Source organism: Ciconia boyciana, chromosome 4 (assembly GCF_034638445.1).
Source record: "Ciconia boyciana chromosome 4, ASM3463844v1, whole genome shotgun sequence".
Taxonomy (NCBI): domain Eukaryota; kingdom Metazoa; phylum Chordata; class Aves; order Ciconiiformes; family Ciconiidae; genus Ciconia; species Ciconia boyciana.
Window position 1 is genome coordinate 86,599,962 of NC_132937.1, and position 14,762 is coordinate 86,614,723.

The following is a 14,762-nucleotide window of genomic DNA, read 5'->3' on the forward strand; positions in this document are numbered from 1 at the left end:
CACAAACAAGGTTTCAGTTCTTTTAGCCAAGATTTCACAACTCTGACAGGCATATGGCCAAAACTGTTAGATAGTTGTAGGGACCTTAAATTGTCAGACCTTCCCACCAGAACTTTTAAGGAAAGGGTTTTCAGGTATTGACTACATGTGGACTTTCACCACGATTCTCTCGAGGTATTAAAAAAATGACACTTTACATTTAAGTTTGAAGGGCCTTAATGGTGTATAAAGCACTTATTTTCATCTAAAGGTCTTTTTTATTTATTGAGCAGTGTAAGGTGTAAATGAGACTTACTTCTTACGCATTATTTTAAATTAAGCCAAGAAACACAGCCACCTGAAACACTGAGAAATCAAAGCAGAGACACTCCAAGTCATTATGCATTTATTTTATTTTTGAAAAAGTGAAATGAAATCCCATTAAATGACTCATTTTTATTCTGATAAATGGATTTACATTCTATCATTTAGAATATAAAATACAAAGTGCATCCTCTGGGAAAATACAAAGCTATGATTTTATTTCAAGGTTTTCTGTAATGTCATAAATGGAATTGTGAACTGAAATTGCAACCCCTCCAGTAATCTTGTAACCAGTGTCTTTTTAGTAGTGTATGTTCATCCTAAACATCCATGTTCACAATGTTTTCCTGAACATTATGGTGGTTTTGGTGGGGTGATGTTTGACTACCTGCTTCCAATTTCAAATGGCTGCTGTACAAAGCTGACTACTCCCAATGATAAAAGCTGCGTTAAGAATTTCTAGATTACAGTTTACTGATGAACAGTCACTGAACTGGATTCCATCTCTCAGTCCTCTAACAGGATTTTAATTTTAAGCTATTCAAAACTGAATTACCAAAAGCTTACTGTCTACAGAAATGAAAGCATTTAAAAATGTTTATTTCACAAAGCACTATTTCTTACCTGTTATTGAACAGTTAAATCATTTTAAAGGCTTAAATGCATGTATGGCTCAACCTCGGTTATAAGCTGGTGTAAGGAATGGAAATTCACTAGCTGTTGATCACTAGCAGTGAGCTCACTTGAAGAAGTGCAGTTTCATATTGATACAGGTTTTCCTTACTAGTTAACTGCTAAATTGAAATTAGCAAGGTATTAAATTTGAAAAGGTACTTAGTTTGTCTGCAAGAATACAGTTTTTCAGCTCGTTTTTCTGATTCTGAGTATAAGCTGTCCACCCACTGTCTGGAATGTGCCAAAACAGTGGCTCAGACTAGACATCTTCGGAAACCCCATCTAATGAGGCTTCTTCTGAGCTTCCAGCTCAAGTTTTCTTGAACTATCTATGTCATTAACAATTCACCATGAGCAGGCTTTTCTGCTTGCTGTTCTGCATTCAGATTTACCCTGGATACATATAGAGCTTTATATAGAGTAATACTCCTACAAAATACATATAGTACAGAGCCCATAAACATGAAGTTGAAAAGCTAGTACCTCCCTGGACAGCTACAGTATCAAACTCCCATGGGAACAGCCTGTGCAGTAATAGCTACCACTGGTTTTAAATGGGAGTAAGAAAGGACTCTTTTAACTTACGGTCCCTGAGAGTTCAAATAGTGAATATTTTCACACTATTTAAACAAAGTGAACTCTCATATTCATAAAGAAGCAAAAAATAGAACCAGAAAAGCAAATGGATTGCACATAGTTGTGGTAAAAGATGAATACTGCAACACAACTGACACAGCTTTTTATAAACAATTCAAGGGAGCAAAATTGTAGTAGAATTAAACAGAACGAATTGCCAACAATGATTCACTAAAAGATTCTGTGACTGAAAGTAGAATGTATACCTCCAACAGAAAGGCCAACTTAGAATGAGAAAAATCGGGTAAATTTCAGTCATAATAAGGTATTATAGCTAGACTGCACCGCACTGAAGAAGTTAACATGTAACTTCACCCATGTCCTTCTTTCTCCCTTTATTAAACCGTGATTTTCCAAAGTCCATTTCTCATCAGTATAGTCTCACATTTTGAATTGCAGTAAGAAGACTTCAGCCTCCATGACAAACATCCCAGCTGTGTGTGAAGATCTCTAACATACACTGAAGACAAGAGGATAAAGTTTAAAGCTGCACAGACAGCAGATTCCAGTTGAAACACAAGTTCAGCACTAGCTGCTACTGCCTTAAGTTACTAGGAATATCCTTTTTCCGGTATACAATGAACTGCCTCATAGATCTCAGCAGATTTCTCAGCTGCGATAAAATGTAGGACCTACGTTCAGTGATTAATCTGAGACTGCATTTACTAGCAGATATGTGACATTTTTTACCAGACAGGTAGCACTGGGTGGCTCGTGAGAATGGCATGTCTGGATGGCTGAGGTGTCTCCAACAGGTAAACTTGCTTTAAAGAAAATCAACGACAAATACTTTTAAAAATAAGTACTTCCAATTAACAAGATACTGGCTATTTTTGAAAGTTCTACATTTGATATTTATATCTATCTATAGTAATAAAATACATAAATATATCAAAACTATGGATGTTTCTCAAAATCTCAGATCATGTTATGGTAAAACAAATGTTCTGCTTAAACAGACTGTATGGACTTGTGGCAACAAGAAAAATTCCACAAATAGGAAAACTGTAATTATTAATATATAATGATACAATGTTTACCATTTCATATCACTTAAAGCTATATTTAGCTTGGGGAGCTAAATATATGTACTTTCTATGTATGTGTACTTCAGAAAGAAAATAAAACTCCTTTTTTTTTCCCCAAATATGTTCCAGTGTGTTCTCAGAATCATTTTTGGATATTGAAAAGACCACCCTTAATTTAAACCATATTAAACCTCTAAATGAATTGGTTTTTAACTGAAAACAAACCTCTTCCACTTAGTTACAAGTACTATAAATAAGGCATTTTCACATACATTAGAGCTGGAATTTTGGTCTCATTTTACCATTTCTGGCAATCCAGGACTAATCAGCACTTTTTGCTTCATGTCACTATTTTATAGGGTGCTCCAGCGATTTTGTGGTGCTGTTTAGTTCCACCCTCTGTTGACAAATTGAGGAATTTTGGGGGGAAGTCAAATAAACCAGTGTCTCCTGGAATATGGTAGGTGGTCCGGCCAAAATATGGACCATCTGAAAGTTAGTTTTCAGAGAGACTGTGCCACTGCTTAGCATTTTTAGCCCATGCTTACACATTTAAGTAGGTAAATTATTTCTGTTACACCACGCCATTTGTGGAATACGGTTTTCTAGAACTGCAGCATAACCTAGAAAAGTATTTACATACCACCAGCTGCAGCATCGCTCTGTTTACACGCGGTCAGTGAAGACTCCCGGAGAGTCGCATGTAAACATGCAGATCAGAAGTATTAAAAAGAAAGCAGGATGGGTAGCCTGGCTGTGATTTCAAGAGGTATTTAAACATAGCAGCATTCTCACTGACTTAAAAAAAAGTACTTCCAAGATGAAAGCTTTTGAAAAAGTATTAAAACCTTCACTGAGGATACATTTCAAGGATGTAATAACTTTTCAGGGCTTACAGACCAGATGATAGCGATGTTTCAAAAGTACACTGGAGACGTTCTGATGAGGTCACTGGTGAAGCGTAGAACAGCATATGAACAGAAATACTCAGAAACAATGGGATGGCAATATCCACTTCTGGAGAAGAGACATCCTGGCGGAAAAAGGGAAAAAACAAAGCAGTTACGCCGCGTGCTGTGACACAAAATCACGACAAACCAGATTTTACTCCAAGGAGCTGTTCTGCATCGTATGTTCCTAACCGCTTCCTGAAGAATTCCGGCTGTGTGACCAGCATTAGGCAAAAGAGCTAGTACCGGGCTCACACCCGGAGACCGGTCCCTCAGGCCCGGGGAGCGGACTCCTCGGGCGCCCCCGGCCTCTCCCACTCGGGCCGCAGGCACAGACCTGCCGCGCCGCAGGGCTGCCGGGCCTCCCCTGCGTCTCCTCGAGCAGGAGGTGCCAGGGGAGAGGCCCCCGGCGGCGCTGGCGGGCGCGGGCTCCCCTCAGCGCGGGCGGGCGCTGCCCCCTAGCGAGGGGCGCCTGGCGGCGGCGGCGGCCCTCCCGCCCGCCGAGGCCGCGCTCCCGCCCGCCGAGGCCCCGCCGGCCCCGCTCTGCGGCGCCGGGGAGCGGGGGCGGCCCGGCGGGGGCGGGGCGGGGCCGGGCCACACGCAGCGCGCGGCCCCGGCGGGCTGGCCGGCTGCCAGCGGCACCGCCCCGCCGCTGCCCCCGCCCTTCCCGCCAACATGGCCGCCGCCGCGGCCGTGAAGGTAAGCGCGGGTCCGCGCCGCACATGGCTGGGGAAGAAGGCGGCGGTGGCGGCGCGAGGCGGCGTCCACCGCCGCCCACCGCCGCCCTCAACCCCTCCCCGCCTGCCGGGCCAGCTGCGGGCCTGCGGAGCCGCAGCGGGATGGCGCGGGCCACGCCGCTGCCCTCCTGGCGCTGCCTTTCGCCCGCCTTGCCCTCCCCCGCGCCCCGCTCCCTTCCCGCCGCCCCTCCGCCCCGCCCACCCGCCGGGAGCGGGCCCGGGAGCGCGGCGGCCCTCAGCGGTGCCCAGGCGGGAGAAGGGCCGCCATGGTGGGCGGCGTCGGGCCGAGTGCCGCCGCCAGGCCCCCGCCTCGCCCGTGTGGAGCCTCTCCGCCGCGGGGCGGGCAGCCCCCGCACGGCGCTCCCCGCGCCTCATACGCCGGCGCTGCCGCAGGCGGCGGCTCTGCCCGCGTCTCCCCGCCGCGTCCCGGCGGTCGGCTCGGGCGTCCCCGCTGGCTCTGCCGCGGCCGTCCCGGAAGAGACGGATTTTTTTTTTTTTCTTTCTTTCTTTTTTTTAATGAAAGCCGGAGGCCTCTCCTGCTCAGGGTTTCCGACTCGGCTGCGGTGTGCTGGATTTGTCAGTGAGAGGGACCGGGGCGGGTTTGTAGCTATCGCAGGGTGCACAAATCCCGAAGCTGCAGCAAAGCTGAGCCAGTACAAAAGTTTCGCCCAAGGCTTGTTCGTCCTGTGTGTTTAAAAAATGGCTCCAAAGGCGACGGCCTGCATCGGGGGTGAGCGGGCCAGTTAGGCTGAAACTCTAGGTTTGTGTTTTGACCAAAATATGAATTTGTTTTCTGAGGTGAAGTAACTCTCACAGTTGTTTTGGTGTGTAGAAACCAGTTATAAGCTGTCTTTATTTCACAGAGCCAGCAGGTTTATTCTCTTAACTGTAAATTGTATGCAGCTTGCTGTTTATCTCCTTTTAAGTGAAAGTTTTTAATGCTATCCTCTTCTCATTATCCCCAAAACAGAAGAGAGGAATATAGATGTATTCATTGGTTATTAGTTGTCACATAACTGATCATGACAACGCTTAACATCTACTAGTGTTTAAGACCCTCAGATGGACAAGTGTAGGCTGTTACTGCACTGGTACTTCTGTGCCTTGTGCTTGAACCTATTCGAGGAAATTCACCAAACAGCAGGTAAAGAAAGGCATACCCTTAAGTGTGATCATTATTTGGACTCCCACAGAGAAATGCTTTTGACTTTGTAGTTACTGGTGTGATAACTTTTGTTAGGTTTCACTTTTTGATATTCATCCCAATGTTTGAGATGGACTGTACCATAGTAAAATACTTCATGTTTCATTCCACTGCAATGCCATTTCACTTTAGATTTAATTCCAGATAACCTTAGCTACAGCCTCCATTAATTTTTACAGGTTATGTCCTTTGTGTCCCTTTGTAGGATGCAAAGTCTGGAATGGAGCATACAGTCTTGCATCTTTCCATTCTTGAGGTCACTCCTAGATGTGACTGTCTCTGCCTTTTGAGGAAAGGTGAGACTTTTCTCCCTGAGTCAACTCCTCTCTGCCATTCCTTGCCTTCAATGCCTGGGCGTTGGAGGTGGAAGTAGACCTCAGGTCCCTTGGCAGGGTGTCTCCCCACTGAGCCTAGAGCAGCTGCATTCCTTTTAATAGTTCCCTAGAAGGTTTGTAAAGCAGAATTTAATATAGAATCTGATTTTTGGGTCTCCGGCCCCCAGGTGCAGCTGATACTCACGGAGATTATGTGAACTGGAGGAAGAATAATTCTCTTGCAGAGAGGTAAAATTAATTTTAGGGTTGGAGCTGCCAGCTCCCAAGCTGGCATTACATGGTTGGAGAAGCAGCTGCTTCAACAAATCTCTGCTGGCCTAACTTTCCCTTCCACTGTAGCAGATTTCCTGTGAATTATTGTGAGCCCAGTGTTTCTCTAGTCACTGTTGCCTGAGGTGGCTTGAACATTGACCAAACTGCTGCTGAGGTGTTTTGCAGGGAGAAAGAAGGCAAAAGCAGATTCAAGGTGGTCTAGCTCTTCTTCCATGCTGTGGGTTCTCCACCCTGGGAGCTGTGCATGTTTTGCCGGCTTGTTGCACTGCTGCCATTTCTGGCAGCATGGCCATTGGTGTAAAAGCCTGCTCTGGAACTGAACTGTGCCGCACAAGCTTGTATTGATGCCACTGCAGCAGCAGGAGTGGGGAGCCCAAGAGCAAATCTGAAAGCAACCTCACGGCCTATGCTGCCTTGAACAGACCGAGCTCTGTGCTGCCACGGATCAGGTATGCTGCTTTCTGGCACAGGAAAGGTCTATTACAGTGCTGGATCAGTGTGTTCAATAAGGACCTTAAAGTATTGCAGTTCCAAAATAACTTCCATGTCATGTAACCATAGCTGATATCTCCGTCATTGTGCTCTTTTCCTCAGTCGCAACAACTTTCACTTCGACAGACATAAAAATTCAGGTGGATAAGCGTTCGCTTTTGAATATTCTCAATCTTAAGTCATAGGGCACTAATAAAACAAGCATTATATCAAACTAAAACTAATTAAGTTACTGAAGGAACCTTTTTTTCCCCCGAGATTAAAAAAAAGTCACCATTTTGATCCTGGCTTCTGTTAATGTAGCAATCTTCCATGTTTACTGAATGCATGGATAAACAATGTTAAAGGTGGTCTTTTGTTGATTTTGAGTTTTATGATTGCACCTGTTGCGCACCTCTTACATGATTCTTAAGGCAAAAAATTGTTGATCCTAAAATTTGTATAGTTTCCAGGATTTTCATGAGCAATGTAACAATCTGAACGTTTGTGATAAATAAGCAACATGAGTAACATGGGAACAGACCCATCAGTACTACTGCAAACAGTGATCTAGGTCTTCCCTAATGCTTGAGTATACTCAGGGTTAGAGTTTGTGGATTTTTACTGGTATTCTCCTTTGCACTACTCCTCGTGCTCCACAGGGGGGTAGCAAAAGGAAATAGGAGATCTGTTAAAACTACTTCAGCGTATCAGCGTTTACACCACCGTCTGGTGTGGAAAGCTTTCTCAGAGAAGTATTTGATCTGTAACGAAGATCACAGAACCTCTGCTTGTTGAAACTAAATGCTTGATGAGCCAACTAATCTAGAGGTTGAACAAATGAGGTCTCTATGAATGTGGAAGTTAAGAAAAAGAGTAAGAGACAGTTGGGTGTGTGTTGTGGAAGGGAGGTGTTGTACGTTGAAGGCTGGAAGTTGAGAGATTGAGAGATCTCTCAAATACTTGAGAGATTTTCTGTCCTGAAAAAGAATAAAAAATGGTGGAACCATGCAGTAATAAGTCATGCTAGAATGGTTCCAAATTTTTTTCCATGACAAGCAACTCAGCAATGATATAAATTCTTCAGCTTAGAAGTGAGACAAACTTTGAAACAACTGGTCTCATTGGAGGAAAAAAAAAAACAGTAGCATTTTCTCTGTGTGTGATAAATGGTGACATTATTTTTAAATACCATTACTAAGCTTGAGGTTGTGAAGGGCCTGGCAGTATGGAGGCCTGACTCCATCCAAAGAGCTAGAAGTGTTCTGAACTCAAGAGAAAATTTGACTTGATTGAAAATGGAATTATCCCTAGAAAGACCAAAACAAGATACTTTCCAATGATGAATCAGAAACAAGAAAATTCAGATGCATTTTTCTTTAGCTGGAGTATGAAATCACAAGTGAGTTTAGTCTTAGTGAGAATATATGTTTCAAATTACCTTTTTTTTTCTTTCCCCCTTTTTTACTACTTCTTTATTACAACTAGAACAGATAAGCAAGAACAAGAAATCAGTGATTACTAACGCATGGCAGATAGGTGGTAATTGTGAGTCACTTCATGCTTCTTCACTACAAGTTGTATCAAAACACAACATAGGACTTTTACCCTGATTTCCTAAGAAAATAAAATGTATTTTATTTAAGTGGCACTTTGCTTTGCCTTCTCTTTTCCCTTTCCATTATGCTTTGAAACTGTTAGTCAATTTCATAAAAATTTGGGGAAAAAGTACTTGAAAAGACTTAATAAAAAAAGTAGGAGGAGCAAGAGTCTGTTCAGTTTTTACTTAGGGAAAGGTTGTGAGTGGAATAAAACCTGACACCAGTGCGTCTACACAGGAGACAGTGATCGAGCTGCAGGCAAAGTTTGATAGAGCACTTACACCTTCTTAGGTAGCAGATGACCTAATTGTAAACATGTGAAGAAACCCAGCAGTGCTCACAGCAGTTGAAATTGTCAGCAAATTCTTTTAATTTCACCTGTGAAGATGCTGTTGAGCTGTCACCCTTTTCAGAAGCTGTACAGAGACTATTTACAGAAACGGAGAAGTTCTTAGGTCTTGGCAAGTCAACACAAAAACCTACTTTTTTTTTTTAAAGGTTTTAATTATTTTGTATGTATAATACTATATAGTAATGCCTGGTATTCAGTATAGTGGTTATGTATAGGACTGTGTTTCCCCATGTAAACAAGAAGCCTTTGTTATAATATGCTTTATACAGATATTTCTCACTCATTAGAGGCATTCCCAAATAACACCCTTCATTTTTGTGTTGGGAATAAATGAATTGGCACATCTTGGTGCATTTTCCGTAGCTTTTTAAATTTGGTATCTTTAAAGAGGAGAGTCATAGTGTGAGAAATTGGCAAGTTAAATAGTTGTTTAAAATCAGTCATTTGACATTTCTAGGAAACTGTGCTGGGCGTATTATGTTTTGTTGATCTGTAGTCTAACCCCATCTCAAGCAGAAAATACATTTTGTAGCTGCCTAGTTAGTTTTTCAGACATGCTGTTAAATGAAGCATAATCTCAAGAAGACTAATATGTACTTTTCTGTGTAAGATCGGAATTATTGGTGGAACTGGCCTGGATGATCCGGATATCTTAGAAGGAAGAACAGAAAAATATGTTGATACTCCTTATGGCAAGGTCTGTATAACCTATTTTTTTTTATTACTGAGACTTTTTGACATTTTTTAATATGTTTGTATGCTTTAAGAATTTTCAGACTGTTAAATGAATGCATAAAGGAGGTACTGTCACAAGACTGTTTCTTTTTGGTTGCTATGTATTGTGTGATTCTTAGTTTGTAGAAACAAGGTGTTACAAAGATGATGTGCAAAGGAGACTATACCTTTTCTTGTTTGTAGATTGGATGAATTTATAAACTCAGTCCTGAATTTGCAGTCAAGAGGGATAGGATAAACCCTCTGTTTCAAATTTGGGCTGTTGTGTCACCTGTAGTATATGTCGGATCGCTCCAGGAACCTTTCTGAATTGCAGGCCGCCATTTTCCCTGTAACCACTGAATTAGGCTTTACATACCAATGCTTTCCTTACAGTCACGCTTATAAGCACATAATTTGGAACTGGTTTGAAAATGAAGCTCTGAAACTGTTTTTGTGGCACAAGTATTCTTGACCAACTCTCCTTCACATTGCTACAGCCCTTTTCCTCAGCAAAAGGGAGTGGAGGCTAGGGGTGTTGCTCTATACACAGTGCCAAGTGTGTTGTGAAGGACAGTACCTGCCCCAAAGGATTTGTAATAGGAACAGGCAAGATGAAGGATGAAAGAGAGTTTTATAGACAGGAAATCAAGGGGGAGAGAGGTTCTAGTTGACACAGGAAGTTCACAGAAGAACTGGATCTCAGATATTCTGTAATGTCATAAGACCAGGGGAGTCTGGGTGCTTTATAATTGCCATCGGAATTGTATCTTATGAAATCTACCAGTGTAAGCTAGTATACATACAATAAAACATCTGGCGTGTGGTAGCAAGAGCCATTTTACGGGTAGAAGCTTGCCAGAAAGCTCAGTGCTGTGGTGTGCGATTGAAAATCTGAATCCGTCCCTCCATCCAAAAAGGTTTAAGGGGGAAGTAAAAGTGTAAAGAGCAAGCGGAGTTTGTGTGCACACCATTCAAGAAGGGGAAGGAGATAAAGATTAAGAGAGGAGAAAACATAATCAGAAAAATACACTTGACTTTTCCACCATCCTTCAAAATCTCTTAACAAACTGCAAGAGAATGAAGGGAACTTGCCTCCTCCATTTTCTGTACCCTGCTCTCCAAACAGTAGCCAGCATTGGTCTGAAGTAGAATCCACTGGCTAAACCAAACAAGTTGCCGTTGCATTCCCTATTTTTTGAGAGTCGTGGATGGTGCCAGCATGGCTGTGTCTGGAGACTGATCACAAAGCAAAAATAGCAGTATGCTTGTAGCAGGTATTAACCGAAGCCTTTGTATCCAGGAAGGATGAAACACTTCTCTTCCCTCACAGAGGTCTGTTCAGATCGGAGTTAAGGCACAGTGGCAGCACAGTATTTGGAGGGCTGTTCTGGCACAGCACTGGGATGCAACAGGATTTGGGTTGCCCAAATTCTGTAGCGTGATAGGTGACCTACAGTAGGGTTTAGTATTACTGAGAAGAGTAGCAGTACCTGCAGGATGGCTGCTCCACAAGGGAGTGGAAAAAGCTTCCTCAATCCTGCACCTTTAGTCAGTACAGAAGGCTTTTTAAATTTCATTTAGGAAGCAGCTTAGCTACTGTCTTTTTTTTCTGTGTTCTTCACAGAATGCAACATGAATAGGGGAAGAGAAATCTTGCTTACCTGTTGTGGTTTGTGAGAAACCTTGATCAACAGACTGGCTGTATCTGAGTTTGTGTATTACGCATTTAGCATAGGCTAAACTTAAAGGAAAAGCCTGTGAATGTTCTGTCTCTGTGTATGGGTGGAGCAAGAGGTATAACTGAGATGTCATGGTAGGAACCAAAGCATGGATTCTAGATAACGTGGTGAGCTGAACTGGCACTGTTAAGCTGAACTGGATGGAAAACTGCAACTTCATGGGGCTTTTGTATCTGTGGAAGGGAGCACAACCAAAGAGCAAGCTTTTGTCCTTACCCCTGCTGGCCTGTCTCTCTTCTCTCTGCCTGTAGATCTGAACTCCTAAGAACTCAGGCCATTGGTCTGATGGGTGTTTCATGTAGATTCACTCCTGCATAGAATCGCATTAACTTCAGTGTTTGAATGCATTTTCATCATGATGGAGCAACTGGTGGATCAGCCTTAGTGTAAGCCGTGCAGGGCTTAGACCACAAGTTACAGTGGCATGAAGTGCATTGAGTGGGTCATGTTGATGGACTTCAACTGAAGCAGAAACAAACCTCACAAATTTAATTGGTATCATTAGGTGGATCAATGCTTGCTTATTTTGCTGATGAGACTTTTTAGCATTCAGGAAGGAGGTGTTACACAGCTTGCCTCTCTTATTTTAGAACAACAGAAATGAGAGAAGCAGCTATTGCTGAATGCGAAATGGCAAATGAGAACCTTTTTTTAAGTGTGCTTGGAAAAGTTTAGAAATTTGTGGTTTATGTTAGTATTTTTTTTCTAAAGGTGTGCCTTGTTCTTGATTGTTACTGAAATAAAACCAAATTGGGATTTTTCTGCCATAAAGATGCTTTTTCATAGAGCTGTGACATCAATTGAGAGAGAATCTGCTTGAAATTTTAAGGGGTAAAGGGCTTAATCTAAATAAACTGTTCAGAACTTTGTGGTCTTTTAATTGCTGAGAGAATTAGAGATGCAACATCAAGCCTATTTAGTTCAAGCAAAACTAGGAAGAATGAAAATGAATGTCTGAATGCCAAAAGGAAAATGCAAGGAAGGCATAGTTAAAAAAATGTATATCCATTTCATTCTAACCTGTAAAAATGCAAAATGTACAGTTCTACTTTCCTTAAATTTTGGGTTTTAATTATTAAGTTTCTTGGCAAGGACATAGCCAAAAGACTTTTAGCTGAAGACCTTTCTGGTGGTGACGTTCCTTGGCACCTTTGACATTTGACAACAGCAAAATACACATTTCTTTAATGCTGTTTGTTTATTTTTAGAAACAGAATAATAGCTTACATTCTGTTCATACAGAGTTCTTGAATTGTCTCTGCTTTGGCCTTCTCGAATCATAAGAATCATTTAATAACTAAACTTAGATCATTAGGGAATGTGGGGATATTTTTTTCAGGTGAAATCTGGAAAAGTTTAAAGGAAACTACTATGAGAATTTTTGCAATTCTCTACATTGACAGTGGTCCTCCCATGATCTTTCAAGTCACATTAGTAATACTAGTGAAAGTGCAGTACTTTAGTTTTCTAAAAAATAAGTATGCTTACAGCTGTTAATATTCCAGCCTTCTTTTCCCCCTCGTCCACTTCCACCATTTTAATTGCCTCAAAAATTTGGTATTCTATGGAAAATACCCTAAAACCTTTTGGCATTCCATCTCCAGATATGGAAAATATTGTTCTCTTATAGGATAAGAAAATTGCTTGCAACAGCATTTATCTTCATCAATGAATTTTGAAGCTACTAATAAAACTTGGTTCAGAATATACTTTCAGTTAGATTGTTTTGCTTTCTGGATGACAGAACTTGGTTCTGAATCACCTTTCCCCAAATCAGCAAAATATCTTTCTGTTCTACAGAATTATTTTAGGTGCCCCCCTCTTTTTTTGGTCATAGGTGTATCTGGCAAACAAAGTGGGGGGAGGGGGTTCCACCTTGCAAATAAGCTTTGTATACTTTCATCAGCAAAATCAGACCATGTAACGTAACACTTAAGCTCCTCTTCTGCGTACCCAAAACGATGTATGTTGTTCGGTTCCTAAACTAGATCAGAGGTTAAATGAAGGCTTGGGGAACCTATGAGATACTTTCCCATCTCAAGTTTTCCTTAGATTTTTATTTGGCTTGTTAATTCTATTTTCTGTTCCAGCTTGCTTTTGAGGTGAGACCAAGGAAAAAATGAGTTCTGTAAGCACCACATGGACAATACTTAATGCATAACTGTGTTACAGCAAAAGGGGATTTATTTCAATTGTTTGTTACTGTCATAACTTAGGGTTAACTGCCCAGGGTTCTTTGCTTCCTTTTCTGTTTTGCAACACTGAGTAATACATATCTGACTTGGATTTTGTGGAAGGGGGAAGTAGTTAAACATGTATATGAATTATTAATGTTTGAGAACTTTTTATTGGGCCTTTTATTAAATCCTGCTTTTAAAATACTGTATTACAGCTTTAAATTCAGATTGTTCTGTTGGAAGTTTTTATTATTTTATCAGCATTTCAAAGCTCCTGACTACAACTGAGATAACAGTAGAGAGGTACACCACTGGAAAGAACTTGTGGGAGAAAGAGAGCGGAACGGAAGCATATACTAGCTCTGTTCAGTGATTAACACATAGTTTGAAATTTTCTGTATCTTTCACTTCCTTGTAACTTTACATACACTGATTTATCCTTCTTTCCTCACTTTTAATGACCCATGATGCAGTATCTGCAAATTCTTTTCTTAAACTGTCAGTTCATCATTCAGCAGCTCATTCTTTGTTCCAAATCTTTCTTTTTCTCTGCCATGTTTCTAGTGATCATGTGCAAGAAAGGTATTCAGGCAGTCACCTGGAAGATGCCCTGAATGTGTTCTCTGGAGATCTGTATAAAGATGACAACTGGTCCTGTTACATGGCCACCCTAAATCCTTTTGAAGTGACTAGGATGGCAGCAGATAGGGAAAGAAACCCTGGCTGCTGCAACTAGATTTTTAAGCCTGTTGGATTTGAAAGCTGTTGCATTCTTGCTGCATCAGCAGTGTATGCCAGAATTCAGTGGATTTCTGTGGTGGGGATGAATATCAAATAGCAGTTAAGTTGCACCTTTCTACCCCAAATCTTTTGGGGATGGGTATGAACTTGAATCTATCACTTGCAATAAACCTGAGTCTGTCACGTTTGTAAAGCAAACGGTCCAGTCTTCAACTTACTGATCTTTACTTTTCATTTTGATAGGAGGCAAGGAATTTCGGCTGAAGTCCTCTTTAGTTTTTAAGAGTATTTTATATCCTACTGTGAGCTAAGTTGCGTATTTATTACTTCACACAGCAAACGTGTGCTCTCAAAACAAATGCAAAAAAAACCAAAACCCCAAATGCTAATTATTGTGAACCGTTGGAATGTTGCAACATCAAAATGTCTTGGCAACTAGACAGCAAGGTTTTTGCCCTGTGTGAAATTTCACTATTAAAGCCATGTCTGGTTCAGAAGAGTATGTGTAAAGTAAGGTAAATAGATTAAACATTTAAATGTCAATAGTTTAATACTGAATAGGGACTTTTTAAAAGAAGGCAGAATACACTACAGTTCTAAAAATAAATATTCTGGAATACTCCCTTTATAGAAAAAAAAAAAAGTAGTAAATCTGTGTCTGGCAGAATTTAAACCTAGGTGATTGAGTAAATTATGGTGCTTTGAAGAGATTTCACATTAAAAATGACCAAAAAGAGCTTTGCAATACAGAATAGAAAGTGGTGTGTTTATTAGAAATTAGTATCTCTAAAATGCAGCTATGTGGGACTCACATATTTCTTTA

General features: G+C 41.3%; 1 protein-coding gene and 1 long non-coding RNA gene across 4 annotated transcripts in view; one reads left to right on the top strand and one right to left on the bottom strand.

The window, feature by feature from the left end:
- Nucleotides 1–1,316: 1,316 nt before the first annotated feature.
- LOC140651254 (uncharacterized) lies at nt 1,317–4,158 on the bottom strand. Of its 3 annotated transcripts, none has more exons than XR_012042326.1 (3): nt 3,785–4,156; nt 3,286–3,675; nt 1,317–2,378 (listed from the first exon to the last, which is right to left on the bottom strand). It is a non-coding gene; the product is annotated as an uncharacterized lncRNA (long non-coding RNA). The 3 variants fall into 3 exon arrangements; XR_012042325.1 differs by having other exon boundaries at nt 3,543–3,675; nt 3,785–4,144; XR_012042324.1 differs by having other exon boundaries at nt 1,317–3,675; nt 3,785–4,158.
- A 10-nt stretch (nt 4,159–4,168) lies between these two features.
- MTAP (methylthioadenosine phosphorylase) overlaps nt 4,169–14,762 on the top strand; it is a 33,238-nt gene continuing 22,644 nt past the window's right edge. The window contains exons 1-2 of the mRNA XM_072860510.1: nt 4,169–4,291; nt 9,176–9,262. Of these exons, the coding sequence (XP_072716611.1) occupies nt 4,268–4,291; nt 9,176–9,262 (111 nt within the window). The 5' untranslated portion in view covers nt 4,169–4,267. The remainder of the gene's footprint in view (nt 4,292–9,175; nt 9,263–14,762) is intronic.